The 15,930-nt window shown below is 32.6% G+C and overlaps 1 protein-coding gene across 2 annotated transcripts; it reads left to right on the plus strand.

The window, feature by feature from the left end:
- Positions 1 to 961: 961 nt before the first annotated feature.
- LOC128156025 (transmembrane protein 145-like) lies at positions 962 to 15,626 on the plus strand. Of its 2 annotated transcripts, none has more exons than XM_052817979.1 (13): positions 962 to 1,286; positions 1,396 to 1,470; positions 3,386 to 3,460; positions 6,934 to 7,134; positions 7,516 to 7,609; positions 7,813 to 7,884; positions 8,549 to 8,698; positions 9,097 to 9,269; positions 9,789 to 9,961; positions 10,316 to 10,436; positions 12,718 to 12,777; positions 13,283 to 13,528; positions 13,920 to 15,626. In XM_052817979.1, exons 1-13 carry the CDS (start codon positions 1,188 to 1,190, stop codon positions 14,088 to 14,090), a joined length of 1,710 nt encoding a protein of 569 aa, XP_052673939.1. In that variant the 5' UTR covers positions 962 to 1,187; the 3' UTR covers positions 14,091 to 15,626. The 2 variants fall into 2 exon arrangements, with proteins under 2 accessions (XP_052673939.1, XP_052673940.1); XM_052817980.1 differs by lacking the exon at positions 10,316 to 10,436 and adding an exon at positions 11,042 to 11,162 and having other exon boundaries at positions 963 to 1,286.
- Positions 15,627 to 15,930: the final 304 nt, after the last annotated feature.

The raw sequence follows: 15,930 nt of genomic DNA on the forward strand, positions 1-15,930 counted from the left end.
TCGTCTCTAAATATAATGAACAAAATTGAAATTAAGTTTTATATCCCATATACTAATATGGAAATAAAAATACCTACGGTATCTACATTGATAGTACATGTAGATTCATTTTAAAGTCAAGAAACCGGATTAAGGAGGCTGTATAGTCAACAAATAAACCATAAAATATCCCTAAAATTTTAAGATATGATTAATTTTAAATTAGCTATAAACAATTATTTAATCAAGAAAAATATATAATTACATATTTTACCTTTTTAAAATCGGTATTTTCCCATATTTTAATAATTATGAATCGGTATTTTCCCATATTTTTAAAAATCAAAACAGTCTAAAAATGGCCATGACCATTGAGTGGTCTTTAAGTCAAAGACCCAAAACTTTTTTAGAGTCCAATAAGAGTAGACTATAGCTGTTCAGATTATATGTCTATCAAAATCTACGAATTCATAGTACAGTTGTTGAGGCTCTGATTCTATTTTTTTTATTTTTTATTAAGGGGGGGGGGGGTGTTAAAGTTCCAAGAATAAGTACTACATAAGGGGGAAATCATTCTGATAATCATATCATAATTCAAATATCACACCATACTGAAAATGATTACTTTTTATAATGTATATGTACATGAACATGTTAATACACATGTAGTTGCGATACTACATGTATATGGTGTAAACACGGGAGAAAGGTGACACTGACAGGGATAGGGGCCTGTATGACCAATCAGTCACTTTCAAAAACATCATTTTTAAGCGAATTGGACCCTTCCAATTTTTCAATCGGTGTAAAATGTACTGACACTAGCTGACACACACCCAACGTTAATTATAAATACACATGCATGTGTATTGGTTAAAAATTAAGTTTATCTTCCTCTTCACAGATGAAGATGTTGACCTGCATTAGTTGAAGATTAATCCTTTTCTTTATATTTGACTAAATATGAAAGAAAAAAAAACACTGAGTAAAAGACGTACCAATGAAACAAAATTGGGTACGAAGGACCTACCATTCTTGCCAGATCGACTCGCGATTTACTAGTTGACGGAGTCTCTACGCAACATAGGCCTAGCGTGTAAATATCCGTTCCGCTTCACTCATTCTCGCAGAGAGAAAGTTCCACTGATGGCAGTGGCGGTTGTGTCAGGAGAAGGTGCTAATTAATCGGAGTGATCGCGAGTCTAATTATGGCTGTGGATCGTCAATTAATTATCTTCTCTTGTCTCCTGGTGCTAGTTTTTCCCGCCGAATGTCTGAGGATAGAAGGGACTTTATCATCCACAGAGGTTAGCAGAAAGAAAAGAAAACTATGTTTACATTTTATTTTCTTTTGCCGTATTATTGGTAATGGGTTACATGATAAAGTTTTGACTTTGCATTTCATGTTTTTGATAGAATTGGGAGTTTCTAGCGAGATTCTGTTTCCTGTCAAACAAAGGGTCCATGAGATTTGAATTTGAATATCCAGTGGTACGTATTTCATTTGTTTTGTTTTTAAAAGACAGAAATTGGTATATTGACATAAGAGTTTTGTACTTGAATTTAACAGCTGTTAAAAGCATGTTGAGAAATCGGACTCCAAGAGAAAAATATTTCAATGGTTAACAGTTTAATCAAAAGATCTGATGCAATATATTACCGTAATTATAGGGAAGTTAAAATTGGTGAAATCTGAAGTTAACTCCTTCTTTTATTACTTAGATAAATCTTTCTAAAAATGTATAATTCTGCCCTGAAATATTATCAAGCACTAAATGGACATTGTAAAAACAAAACACAATAATTATATTCAATTTCATAATACTTTCAGGTAATAAATATTTTATGTAACTCATTCTCAGTGATCTGAAGGTTTAACTTATAAATACATCAGTATTACTTAGATTGTATGATCAATTTATTAAAGGGTTAAATTGTTTAACACCAATGTGACCTGCTCAGTTTAAGGATTAGGGATTTATTCTTTTACTTACTTAAGAGGATTCAAAATGTATGGTTTACATGAGGTGATATTTCACTGTTTGTTCCTTGCTCTTAACTAAGTGTCAGTTATGGCTAATGACTCGTCATGAAACTGACCTAATTCTCGTACTTTGATCTTATTATTAATTCATAAGTATATATACATGTATTGGTACTATTTTAATCAATCTTCAAAAGCTTTATAAATATAGATCTTTTTATTTTAGTGCAGTGAAACTTTCTGCAGCACAGTTTAAGATCAATTTTGCCAAAATACATTGTACTTGCGTAAATTTCATCAGTAAAGTTTTTTATTTCTAAGACCAGTTATATGGCAGATCGGATTGATTTTGAATTTTTGTTTGTTAGCATAAATTTTTAAAATTACATTGAAGAGGAATTTTATCACACATTTTATGGACATTTTGTCTATATATAGCGGCTGTAAAGAGTATGGATCAAGGATGTATATATATATGCCATCTTAGGCCTATGAAAAAAAAATTGTGTGTTTAGGGTAACACTGATTAAAAAATTAGGTTAGGTAGGTAGGGATTTTTTTATTTCATGATATATCTTTATGCATGAATCCTAAGAATGTTTGTTTGTGTCATATTTAAAAATGGGTTTTTAATAGAAATAATATAAAAATCACAATTGGATAAAAACAGACATTTAAAAATGGTAGGATCGGGGCATTTTTGAAGGTTAGGTTGGGTTACCCTAAACACACAACTTTTTTTTTTAGGCCTTAGCTTTTCCACTGTACAGTTACATTGTAATTGTTAATGTGGTGATACATGTAAACATGTGGTATTCCATGTGCTAAATATTGATTTAAAAAGGGTATACTGTCATGATCATAAATCAATTGCAACTGTAGGCACTTTATTTTACATTTTTCTCATTATGAAAAAATGCTCATTTTTAGTAAATACCGGTAATACAATGTACAATTCTACTGAGTTTTGCTTTATAATGCGTAAACAAAAAAACTAATTTTTTTAAGGATTGGAAAAATTATGTCTCAAACTTTTGACCTTGGCGCCCAAAATGTTAAGTAAGAATTTAAAAAAAAAAAAGAGGCATTATCTGAGGTTGGCTGGTATGATAATTAATGAATAGTACTAATAAGAATCTCTGCAACTTAACCTGGCTTTACTATTTTGTTAACTGGCTTCAGACTGATAACAAATTATGATCTTGCATAATAAAAGCATAGTGAACTGAAGCCTTCAGTTCACTATGCTTTTATTATGCAAGATCATTATAATTATTATCTATATACATTAGGCCTAATATACATTATTTTATGTTAATATATTATTTACATTTAATGTTTATAATTTATATTTTCTATATATAAACTATCTTTTAATATTTAAGTGCTTATTCTTTACATTTTTTTTTTGCTCTTTTGCAGGAGTATAAGACACAGGATGTTTTGTTGTACTTTGATGAAGCGAGTCAATGGGATTCTGTGTACAAACAACCCCTGGTAAATCAGATCATATAATGTTAATTTTTAACAAAATTAAAGCACAATATATTGGGTACAATTTTTCTATGGTATTTTAATCACTATTATGCAGGGCTGCTCAAGGATTACTCTTATCAAGTACATCCTTAAATTAAATGGTCTTTAATCATAATGTCATTCTTGTACTATGCAAGATCAGTTTCCATGAAAGCATGTTAAAATGTTCAGCAGGATATGAACTTGGTTGATTATGCTATCAAATCTTGTGAAGCCCACAGGGCTTCCCACTGGAGTCAGAAGGCATGATCACATACCGTCCCAGAAACGTTCTACTCTCCCACTTGAACGGTGAGTGAATGGTGAGCACACTGAGCAAACGGTGAGCACACACTGAACAGAATTTGGTGAATGGTGAGCGAATGCAGAGCACAAGCTGAGTGCAAAGCAAACGCATGATGAACACACTGTACGTGAACGCTATGTGAACGCAAGAATGCGGCAAGATAAACGATTTATACTGAGTGCCTCGGGAGTTATCCTTACATTACGTTAGTCGGTAATCAGGAAAAAATAACAAATAAACTACATGTATGTATTAATTGTTATGAGCTTAAATATGATATTATCTGACTGACCGATAACTGAACACAGAACGAACATTGAGCGCATAAAGTGAACGCTTTGTGAATGCACAGTGAGTGCTTTTCAGTGGTAAGCGCAAACGGAGTGGAGCGGAGAGTGCAAGTGAACACACTGTGAGCGCATGGAGAACGCACGAAAAAATGGGAAAGTAGAATGTTTTAGGAACTGTACCAGCCAAGTTCATATCCCCCCAGTAAATTTCTTAACATCGCTGTTAATTACTTACATTTACATTGGAGATAGGCAAATCTGAATTATTTACATCACCATGGTTTTATGTTTGTTCAATATAATGCAACTTTATCAAACGGAAAGCCATCTCTGCTAGCCAAGGTTTTCTGCACAGCTGTGGGGATCGGAAAACCTTGCCTAGCGAAGATGACAAAAAGCGCGTGTGCACTGTAATCATTGAGATGTCAGTTAAAAAAGTTCACACAGAATTGAACATTTTTTGCTATTCTATTATTCTATAGGTTTTTAAGTAAGGAAACATATATACAATTGTAAATATTAAGCTATATATGTATACTAAAATACATGCAAGGTAATACATGTATAATGCAGATTTAATTAGCAGCTGCAAAAAACAAGGATAAAAATTAGTAGCAGAAATTGAAAGTTTCTATTAAAGCTGTAAATGTTTCTTATAAATTGTATATAAATTATATATTTCATGTAAATTATGGACCAAATGTACTAAATTTTGAAAACCACTTTATTAAACATTTTACTTTACATGTAGACTTTAATGATTGATACTGGATCCAATAAGGAGTTACAATTACATTAAGGTGAAATAAAACGTGACTTCAATGCCGACTTGTTTCACTAAATAGGATCAGCTATAGCTCATATAATGTGCTGTTGGAAAATTTAAATGAGAAGTTTAAATTTACATTTCGTGTATACTGGCTTTAATTCCAAATCCTGTTTCACCTGGCCTAGGTAATTCCATGTTTTGGAAAAATAACAAAGCATGAGGCAATCGTAGAATTAAGCCCTAGTAAACACATTTCACGCTACTGTGTATGTACTCCATTTATGTACCGCACTGTTCCTATCATCCGAATTAAAAAACAGAATTTTCTTTTAGGCCCAGATAATTTTAAGTGTTTTTATTTATTGAACTTTTTTCCTTTATGCAATAATGCAATATTAGTTTAATACAGATATTGTAGATTGGAGTTCCACTTTTAGCGATTAACTGTCTCTGCCAGTCCCTTTATGCACAATTGTGAAAGATCCAGTTTTGGGGGGAAAATTCTAATGGAAGTAGTATTCTTCACCAAAAAAAATATCTGACAATTTGTTTAACCACATATATTTGGAGAATATGATGATTTCATCTGCATATACATGTACATATGCTGGATTTTATGTTAATTTGATTATTTTATGACTTTAAAAAAATGAATTCCTTATAATTTAAGACATGTCTAAATAATATTAAAGTCTGAAACTTTATGAGGAAATGAATACTACTTAGTCATATATACATGTACAGTACATGTACAATTTAATTTATCTAGATTTTATAAACTACCTTATTAGCATTAGCAAGATGGAAAAATAACAGTTTTCAATTTGTGTCATTTATATTTTCAGTTCAGCTGCCTGATATTTTATATGAATGACAATGAAATTTGCTTTTAACTCATTTAAAAGCCGAACATTTTTACCGGGTGGTAAATCTCAGGTGAGGGCGGGGCTTAATTATTAGAGGTGTGAAAGCCTCCGGGGCTTGCAGTCTACCGTGGTCGTGAACGCTGCTAATTGCTATACACAGGAGGCAAATTAATACACATGAAATAAAGAATTAGTCAAAATTGGTCTTAGTTTAAAAAACTTATTGTTCTAATGACCATGCGAAGCGATTTTATACGGAAATGGTATGTGTCGTCCGAATTTTCTCTAAGCACACGTGTGTAAAGCACAACTGAAAAAATGCAGTAAATTGATTCTGCTATAAAAGCATAACTCAGTACATTGTGTTTAGCACTTGACATTGTTTTAAAACTTAATTTTAACAATTATAATAGTATAAGAAAACCATACGACCAGTAAGAATGTGGAATATAAAGACAGCCATTATACGTCGACAATTAATGGAGTTCATTTTCCATGGAGTGACGTTTACATGCACCAACTTCCAACTGAGTGAATTACCAGTAAATATAGCTTTAGTAGCACTAGCACAGTGTACGTTTGTTGTAAAAAGAAATTTTCATATGTTTTGGAGCTGTCCATGCATTTTTGTGGTATTTATTAGGCCACACACATTCAACATAATTCAAATATAAATTGTGCGTATTTTCAATCACTGAATAATTATTTTTCATAATCAATTTTAATACTGGCAATGTTTAAAAATCAATTTTAAATTTCCCCCTTTTAATACATGACGGAGGATATCAAAGATAACGTTGTTAATTGTTAGTAAACAGAAATCCGCGGACCTGGCCAGATCACGCTCGGACGATCACGTCAATCAAACTGGGTGCTATTGTTTCAAACTTGATTGACAAGCGGCATCATTTTGAAGTTTGTCCAGGTAAAAAAGGGGGCGTTTGTAAAATGTTCGGCCTTTAATATATGAATGCATGTCATAGGAATCTGAAGATTTATTTGATATTTCTATTCAAGAATCATGCACTCATACAGACAGTCTCACTAGTGATGCACAAAAAATATATAAAGTCCTATTGTGATTACTGGTAGAATTACATAGTACATAGCTATTATCATTCTTAAAAAAGTATACTTGATATCAAACTACATTTTTGAAAAAATCTGCCCCTCAAAGAGATGAAAAATCTGTATTTTTTCAATCATCTTTTTTTTTCATGCAGTCATGTGCCCAGAAGGTTGCAGTTCTGAATCCAGCCAATAACCAAATTATTTCCCTGTCAACTCTTTACACATGGTCAGGGTGCAAAGAGGTCACAGAAAATGGGGTCACCAAGGTCAAATGCGTTGGAGGTCGTACTTTCCGGTCGTCAAGGGAGCGGTGGTGGTTCATTGCCATTAGTCGTTGTGATACTGGAACCACTGTAAGTACTTGTACAAACACTCACGTTGATCGACCCAGGGAACCTTGATCCAACTCATGAAGTTGAAATATACGATGCTTTAGCAATGTAATGTTTGGCACAAAGGTTGCTCATAACCCAAAAGTGTATTGCAACTTTAGGCCATTTGACCAAGTTCAAGGCCATGTGATTATCAACATAATATTGAACAATAAAAACTTCATTAGAAGTACCAGTATAAGAAGGTATATGTTAATCCCTCTTGGCTCTCTAAAGTTTATTTCATTAGTTTATTATATGATTCAGAAGTTTATCAGTCTGTTCATGACATGCCGATAATCAAATTTAAATGCATCTTCCTTTATTACATGTAAGAAAAACAATAGATGCTGTATCTTTTAGGGAACAGTTGGCCTTAACCTCAAATACAGCCTTCATATGACTAATGCCAAAGATGATGACATATTGAGACATGAGTTTTCAGCGGATGAGTTTTGTAAGTACTGGAACATGCATTTTATAATTTTGATGTCAATAACTTTCTTATCTCTCAGCCAATTTGGCTGAGCAAATCAAACACTAAGTTTGACTTTTACCGTTTTGGAATAAATTTGAATATGACCACATGTAAATCCCCATATGCTTGTAATAAATGACTGTGTTTGTGCTACCATAAAGTGATTGATGTTTGTGTTGTAGATATCCTGCCAATCGATATATCTTTCACCATTATGTATATCCTGGTCCTAGGCGTTTCCGTTTTGTTTGCATGTAAGTGTTTGCAAATACAGTGTTTGCTGGAGATTTAAACTGCTTCTCATGAGGTAGTTGATTCCAAATCGATGGCTTCACTTTTTGTTGATATTACAATGATTGATTGTGAAAAATTCAATATTGACTCCCATATGAGCATAACATTGGAAATGAATTGCAAATGGGAGGTAACTCCATTGAAAGTGAATGAATATTTTATTGCACTGCCTGTACAATAACTCATAAAGCTTAGGTATCACAAATTAGTAACAATAAAGACCATATTGAGATTTAGCATATTAAGCAGAAGATCTCTAATTTATATTCAAAATTAGTCAATATCAATTATTTTTTTCACATTAATTAGCCTAATTGTCTGTTTAACTGGTATTTCAGGACTGCAATGTTACCATTTGATCTGACAAAAAATATTTAATCAAAGAACACATGGCATTCTTATTCTTACAGCTTCATTGTTAGAAGAGCAATCCTTCCTTAAAAGCAAAAGAAATTAGATTTTTATTAAATGTAGATATATATTTTTGTTAGCTGTCGTTAAATTCTCTCTCTGGGGAAGTGTAATCCCCACTGATAATTTTGCGGAGAAATATGAATTTCAAAGTTTTTGCATATTAATTTATAAGTTAATTGATGATGTATATACATTCTTTACTTTGATCAGATTTACTGAGACAGAGACAGCTCTTCCACACGACCTACAAGATGTACATGGTGTCTATAGGACTGTGGACATTTAGCCTTCTTCTATACAGTATAGCTTACGGAAAGTACGCCAACACAGGCTACAAAGAACATGGCACGGAATATGCAGGTATCCATCAGTCTGGTCTAGCTGCACCATCTTTATTGTCATTTTATCATTTCTTGAAGGAAAACTTGAACAAAAGTTATCATTATTCACAGTTATAAGTCTGTGAACAAAAGTCATCATAATTCATAGTTATACATGTAAGTCTGTGAACAAAAGTCATCATAATTCACAGTTATACATGTAAGTCTGTGAACAAAAGTCATCATAATTCATAGTTATACATGTAAGTCTGTGAACAAAAGTCATCATAATTCATAGTTATACATGTAAGTCTGTGAACAAAAGTCATCATAATTCATAGTTATACATGTAAGTCTGTGAACAAAAGTCATCATAATTCACAGCCTATCAAAATTGCGTCAAGGGGAATAACTCTGACATTCTTCTGTTTTTGACAGCTCGTGCTTTTGGAACCCTGAGTTATCTGACCTTTATTCTGATGTTAATTCTGATGGCTAAAGGTTACACCATCACCAGGGGGAAGCTGACATCAGCCAGTACAATCAAGATCTCTGTCTTCTTCACTCTCTACTTTGTCACCTTTGCTGTGCTGTTCATCTATGAGTCACTGGTAAGAAACTGTTGGAGATCAGTGATGGCTATGATATTTTGAGCGAGTAAGATATTTTATATTAGGAGCTATGCATGTACAGAACAAATTTAAACATTAAGAGCAAAAGAGACAGAGGAGAATACAGGTACACAGAAACAAAGAGATTAATATTACGGGTATATAGATGTTCTTGTAAGATGGAGAGAGAAATTGTCAATATCTTATATACAATGTAATAATTATTATCAATATGTACATGAACATGTATTGTGGAGGCTAAAAAGATCAAACACACCTGAAATATATCAGAGAGAGAGAGAGAGAGAGAGAGAGAGAGAGAGAGAGGATCATAGGAGAGAGAGAAAGTGAGGAGAGAACTGTTAGAAAGAAAGAGAAGAGTTGCCAGATCGAGAGTCAGAAAGAGATAGAGTTAGGAGAGAAAGAGAGAGATCTGTTAGAGACAGATGAGAGAGAGAGAGAAATATATAATTAGAGTCCAACTTTTCAGTTATCTGTATATTTGCTTCCTCTCTGTAGGTGTTTGACCCCGGTGAGGTACTGTACCTGTACGAGAGCCCCCCGGGGTATGGACTGATCACCATGCGTCTCCTAGGATGGGCCTGGTTCTGTTACTCTGTGTTTTTCACCCTCAAACATTACAAGTCAAAATCCATGTTCTATTACCCATTCTTCATCTTCTACACCGTATGGTAAGTTTATTCAAATTGTTTGATGTGTTACAACGGACAATAACTTTGTTTATATTTTAATTATATGTTTAAAGTTTTATGATACATTTGATGTTTAAAGAAAATTTTATAAAAAGTTTCACCATTGGCAAGATGTTTTGATTTTAATCCCTTTCTGTTAAAGTAATGATATCCAGAGTTTGTTAAAAAATATATATTTATTGACTTTTTAATGTATGACAGCTAGGCTAAAGTTGCATTTTTACATGTCTTTTCATGTATCCAATTTGCAATTATGCATGACAATATCGTATAAGATGTAAATTAAGCCAAGAAGTAGTACGGTAACTACCAATGAATCGAATTATTTTGAAGGTTTTGGTCAGGTCCCATAGTCACTATCATAGCTATGACAATAATGGATCTCTGGGTCAGAGAAAAGACAGTGGTAGGGGTAGAAAATCTTGTCGCTTTTTGTGGACATATATTCTTTTTGGTAAGATCAATGGGCCTCCATGTAGAGCTTAGCAGCATGCCTCTTTTAGTGTTTGTAGCTGTAGAATATGACATAGTTCATTAATCCATGTATATGTAGTGTTTTATAATCTTGCATCAATCTGTATATTTAATAGCTTGCATGTTTGATTTATTGGAGTAGTTCTGCATGAGCATGCCTTTATATATTTAGACTAGTTTATTAGTTGGTTTAGTCAAGGCTAAATCATTGGAACTGAAATTTCCGTGGAAGTACAAAGTACATGTACACATTTAGTGGTCGCTGAACCAAGGAGGGAGGGAGGGAATTTTTTTTTATTTTTCAAATTTGAAGTATCTAATTAAAAATTAGTAAAAAAAAAATAATAAAAAGCTCCATACAACAAAACCTTCTTGTGTGGTGTTTTAATTAACGGGAAGACAATTTTAAATAAACAATAATTTTGTTTTGGCCTTATCAAACAGTATTTTGCGAATTAGAATTGGGTCCCATAATGCTTTGTTTAGCTTTTCAGTGTTGCTTTTTCTAATAGTATAGTGTATTAGCACACATAGCTGCTTTATAATAACCCGCTATATATGTTGGTGCCTGCTTTCCTCACCAAGGTTCTGGCTCGGCCCCATCGTGAGCCTGTGTGCTGCTTTTGCCATCGACAAATGGATCCGGGCCAAGACTGTTCATAGTGTAGAGCTCTTTATTGAACTTCTCAGTCATTCATTCTTCTTAGTAAGTATCTAACCAGTGTCAAGCACTGAAGACTGTCAGACTGTCAATCTAATCAGAAGTAATTACTAATACCTGTGATCTATACCTACCTCTGTTTAAGGTAGAAGGAATAACCGTGGATTCAGCAATACATATTTATTTTCTAGACAGCAATTTTTTCATGGATTTTGGGTATGAATTGACCTTCCATGATATCAAACATTCATTGGAGTAAGATATGTGACAATGTATGAAATATAATTTTTCAAAATGAAGCAATACTTACATTTAAGGTGAAATATAACACACCTAGAAAAATTCACTCAAATTAACAGTAAATTATTTTATTATAAAAGATAAAATGATAATAAACTGTATGTATATCAAATAAGCAAAAATCTTGCAGTTGGGGGGGGGGAAATGAATATCTAAAAAATTCAATTCCGTAAGTAACAACAAAAGCCCCTACAGGATTCAAACTAGGAATGTACGGATCAGAAGCCCGGCACTTTATCCACTCGGCTTAATGGAGAAAAATACATGTTGCCCTTGATAAGATCCTTTTAATAAAACAAAATGTTGTTTAAGTCAGAGGTCAGCCATTTTCTGATGATGTGTTATTCCACGTACTTTAATCAAAACCCTATTTTTAAACTTGAGATTTGTGGGTCCATATTACTCTGATTCTCAATAGGCTGAGCCTGCATGGCTCTAAGTATGTGAACAACAAAGAATAGTTTTATTTAAATGCAATTTCACAATTCAGGCTTTAAAACTTCTGCTAAACTGTTAAAAATACAGAAAAAAGTATATTCAATTTCAAAGTTTTCAAAAGAACCTTTATGTACTTAACACAAATTCATTTAAATAGAGCCAAATAATTTCATCCCCTGTGACGTGCAAAGGAGTTTAAAGATACAAGATCAGTTCAGACCTTGAATTAGTTTGCCATGAATATGAACATATAATATTAATTATGCCATTAATTATATATAATTTTAAAAAAATTGCATCTGTATTAAGCTTCGTTTAGAGCTATAGACATGCTTTCCTAGATGTGACATTTCTTATGTCAATATTCTCTTTTTTCTGTGTTAGTTGCAATACTGTAATTTGCTTTGTTTTCTCTTTTACCTTTTTTTATTTTAAAAAACACAACCAATACCTCTCAATGGCTCTCTTTCATTCATGTACAACTTGTGAATCAGCTAAAAATCAATCTGTAAATTATTATTCATGAAGAGATTTTAAATTGAAAATGAAAAATTGTGTAACATGTAATGTACATTTTTATATAGCCATACTCTTAACTGACTTGATGAGAATTTAAATTATTATTCATCTTCAGTATTTGTATATAAGTAATTAATAGACAAATCATTCATCTTATTTTATACTGGTATACTAGTTTCAATATTGGTTATTAATTACTGTTTGTGATCTACATGTATGAAGATGTTAATTAAATAAAAAAGGGATTTATTTTATGTTTCTTAAAATGATAATGATTAATATGTGTTTCCACACATAAAATGAAATACCCTACTTTGACTTGAGTTTGGTGATATTTTATCAGATATTGACGAGGCCTCAAGCAGCCAATAAGAACTTCCCTTACCATGTCCGGACCTCTCAGGTGAGCCTCTCATTGACAGCAAGCCTCAGTCTGTCCTCTCTCATCTGTATTCATCTTCAACCTTAGTTCTTTATATTCAGTATAAACAGATCTTGAATTGCATGGGTATTGTGCAAAAATTTTTGAACTAATTATTTCTTCATGTAATCAATAAAATGATGGTAATTAGATAGAAGATCAGATGTTTTGGTCACGAACATTTGAACAGCTGTTCTACTAAAGATGGAGAACATGGCAAATCATAATAGATGTGTTTTGTTCATTGCTAATGCTTCAATCAAATGAATTTCAAAAAATAAAAATGATTGGATGTATTTTGAATCAAATTTAAACTGAATTGAACAAACTATGAATGCTGGAAACATATATTTTCTTAGCCCTTTCACTAATATAGTCTATTAATGATATTAGTGTTTGAAACTATTTACATTCATTAAAATTTCATTATAATCAGGAATATTGTCTTTACCTAATCCTAATGCTAATTTATTGTCTCTGGATACAGATTGGGTCACTTATGGGGACAGGAGACAGTGAGCTGGACAGCTTTAGTTCACACCCCTATGCTGAGGATTCATTGAGCAGAAGGGATTCCACCTACTCCAAAGGTCCAGACTTTTCCGGTCTGTTTATCACGTCCAACTCCCGCAGTACCGACAAACTTGTACCCAATGACAGCTTCAACGAGTTCCCGGATTCTGCCATAAGGGTAGAAACGACAGCCCCGCCTCCATCTTACTCCAGTGTAACGGTATGTACTGATTGTCTAGACAAGTACGTAGTAAAATCCATTCTCCTTTTCCAGTAGTATGTATAAAACCAATTCTTCTTCGGATTCAGTCGATTAAATAGAAAAAAATATTCCTCATTGATTGGAGTTAAATCTCTGCATTATCACGATTTCTTGAATTATGTAATAGTACATGTAAACTTGTAAGGTTTGTGCTTGTCGAGAATGTAGCATATGACATATAGAACTGTCAGTTGATTAAATGAGATGAACATTTTGTTATTGAACTTCTGTTTTGCTGGCTTTTTTCCGTAATAATATGAAAATTTTAAAAAGCCAATTATATTTGCAGTATTACACTGACACAGAAATTGTAGCTAATTATTTTTATGATCATCTTTTTTTTCCCCAGAGTCCTAGACGACAGAGTGATATGGGCCCTCTACGACATTCCAATTCAAGAGCAGCCCTGCCCCCTATAAGACGAAATACCATGACCTCAACTTCTCTGGGGTCAGAGAATTCAGAACCCTCCTCCCCCTCAGCTTATCCTAATCATGCTTTGTTCTCCATTGGAAGTTAGAATATGTCTCTCTGCTAATATAAATGGGACTATAGTGCTTTTATCCAAAAAAGGAAAATTACAGTGCTTTCATATACATGTAGATCTAGAAATGTACAAGCATATTAGGTATGAAATGTGTACAATGATAAAGGTACAAGAAATACGCTTTTTTGGAATCATAATGTTAATAAAAAGAATTTGAGGAATAGATTTTCCGTCTTGGAGCAGTACCGGTAGTTAATTTGAATAATTGAGTGATGGATTAAAGACAAATAGAATGGCTATCAGATTTGGATGTGAATTGATTATTAAACAGAAGCTGTGTACATTTTGTGCAGCTCATTACTCAAAAGTTGGAAAATTAAACCAAACTAAACATTGAAGAGACATTGTTACAGCTGCATCGCGGGAGTATTAGTACTTTTCATTGTATGACAAATAAGGCACTCTGCGAGCCCTAGAGTATCATATGACAGTCTCTATATTTTTTCCAGAGAAGAAAAATTCTCAATTTGATTGATATTTTGGTCCTGTATCTGGTAATTATTGGAATATTTCTTTGTTAACATTATGTCGGACACATGCACTCCAATTGGTAAAATATAGAATAACAATTTATGTAGGCATATATGCTGCTTTGCATTAAGAGAGCTGGATGGTCATGGCTATTTTTAGGCTTTATTTACCTTCTTTAGACCAAGACCTCTGTATAAAGATATAAGGAAATGTTCAGATTTAAAGCTAAAAATAGCTAATGGCCAAAAATGTCCTATTTAATTAAAGGCAGATCTGATGATTAACTTGTTGATCACTCATCCCCCTTAAGAAAGTGTATAAGTAATTTTTTATGTATAATACATTAATTAGGCCTAAGGGTACATATGTGCGTATTTGTATACATTTACATGTATGTTGGCTCTCCCTTGTTGATTATGATTATGAATGATTGTTACAGAGTTTTTTTCTTTTCTAATTATTTAATGTTACATAACAGGGTAATATGTACAACTATGATTTTTATGGTATTTGTTACATTAATGAAAAAAACTTAATATTTTTTATAACATTGTCACCTGGCAGAACTTATATGTTTGTAAATTATACCAGTACTTTTAAATTTTTATGTAGTCAGTTGTTTCATGTACCAGAACATGTATGTATTTTTTTTTTTTATTTTACCTTTTTTGTTTTATTTTCCTGGCATTTTTTTCAATTTTTATTCGATATATATATCAAACTTTTTTTTCTCTAAAACAATATTCCCTGATAAGATATATACTTAACCCATTTACACATTTCTACTGTGATCTTTAATTTCATTTACGTTTACTTGTCTATTTATTTGAATTATTATGACTTGATTGTTGTCTTATTTTAACATACATGCACTGTACTGGGTGGGCATAATTTACATTTTTTGTGTTTTGATTTAGACCCCCTCTGTGTCAGTCTGTGATACAAAATGGTTGCCAAATGGAGACTAGACTTTGGTATGCATGATGAATTTCAAACGTGATTGCTTTGCTTCCCAATAAACTGTTTATTTGTTGTTTATTTAGTGGGTTTTTTTTCTTTCATATGAATGAGTGTCGAGACTACGAAAACTAGGTACTCTTTTTAAAATAGCTTGTTTTTAGCTCAAGTGAGCTTTTCTGATCACGTTTTGTCTGTCGACCGTCTGTCTGTCCATAAACTTTTCACATTTTCAACATCTTCTTCAGAACCATTGAACTTGGCACAAAGCACTCTTAGGCAAAGGGATTCATAGTTGTGAAAATTATGGACCACCACCCTTATTTAAGGAGAGTTACATGTAGGAATTATCGAATATTTTGTAGAATTTTCAAAAACCTTTTTG

This window comes from Crassostrea angulata, chromosome 7 (assembly GCF_025612915.1).
Source record: "Crassostrea angulata isolate pt1a10 chromosome 7, ASM2561291v2, whole genome shotgun sequence".
Taxonomy (NCBI): Eukaryota; Metazoa; Mollusca; class Bivalvia; order Ostreida; family Ostreidae; genus Magallana; species Magallana angulata.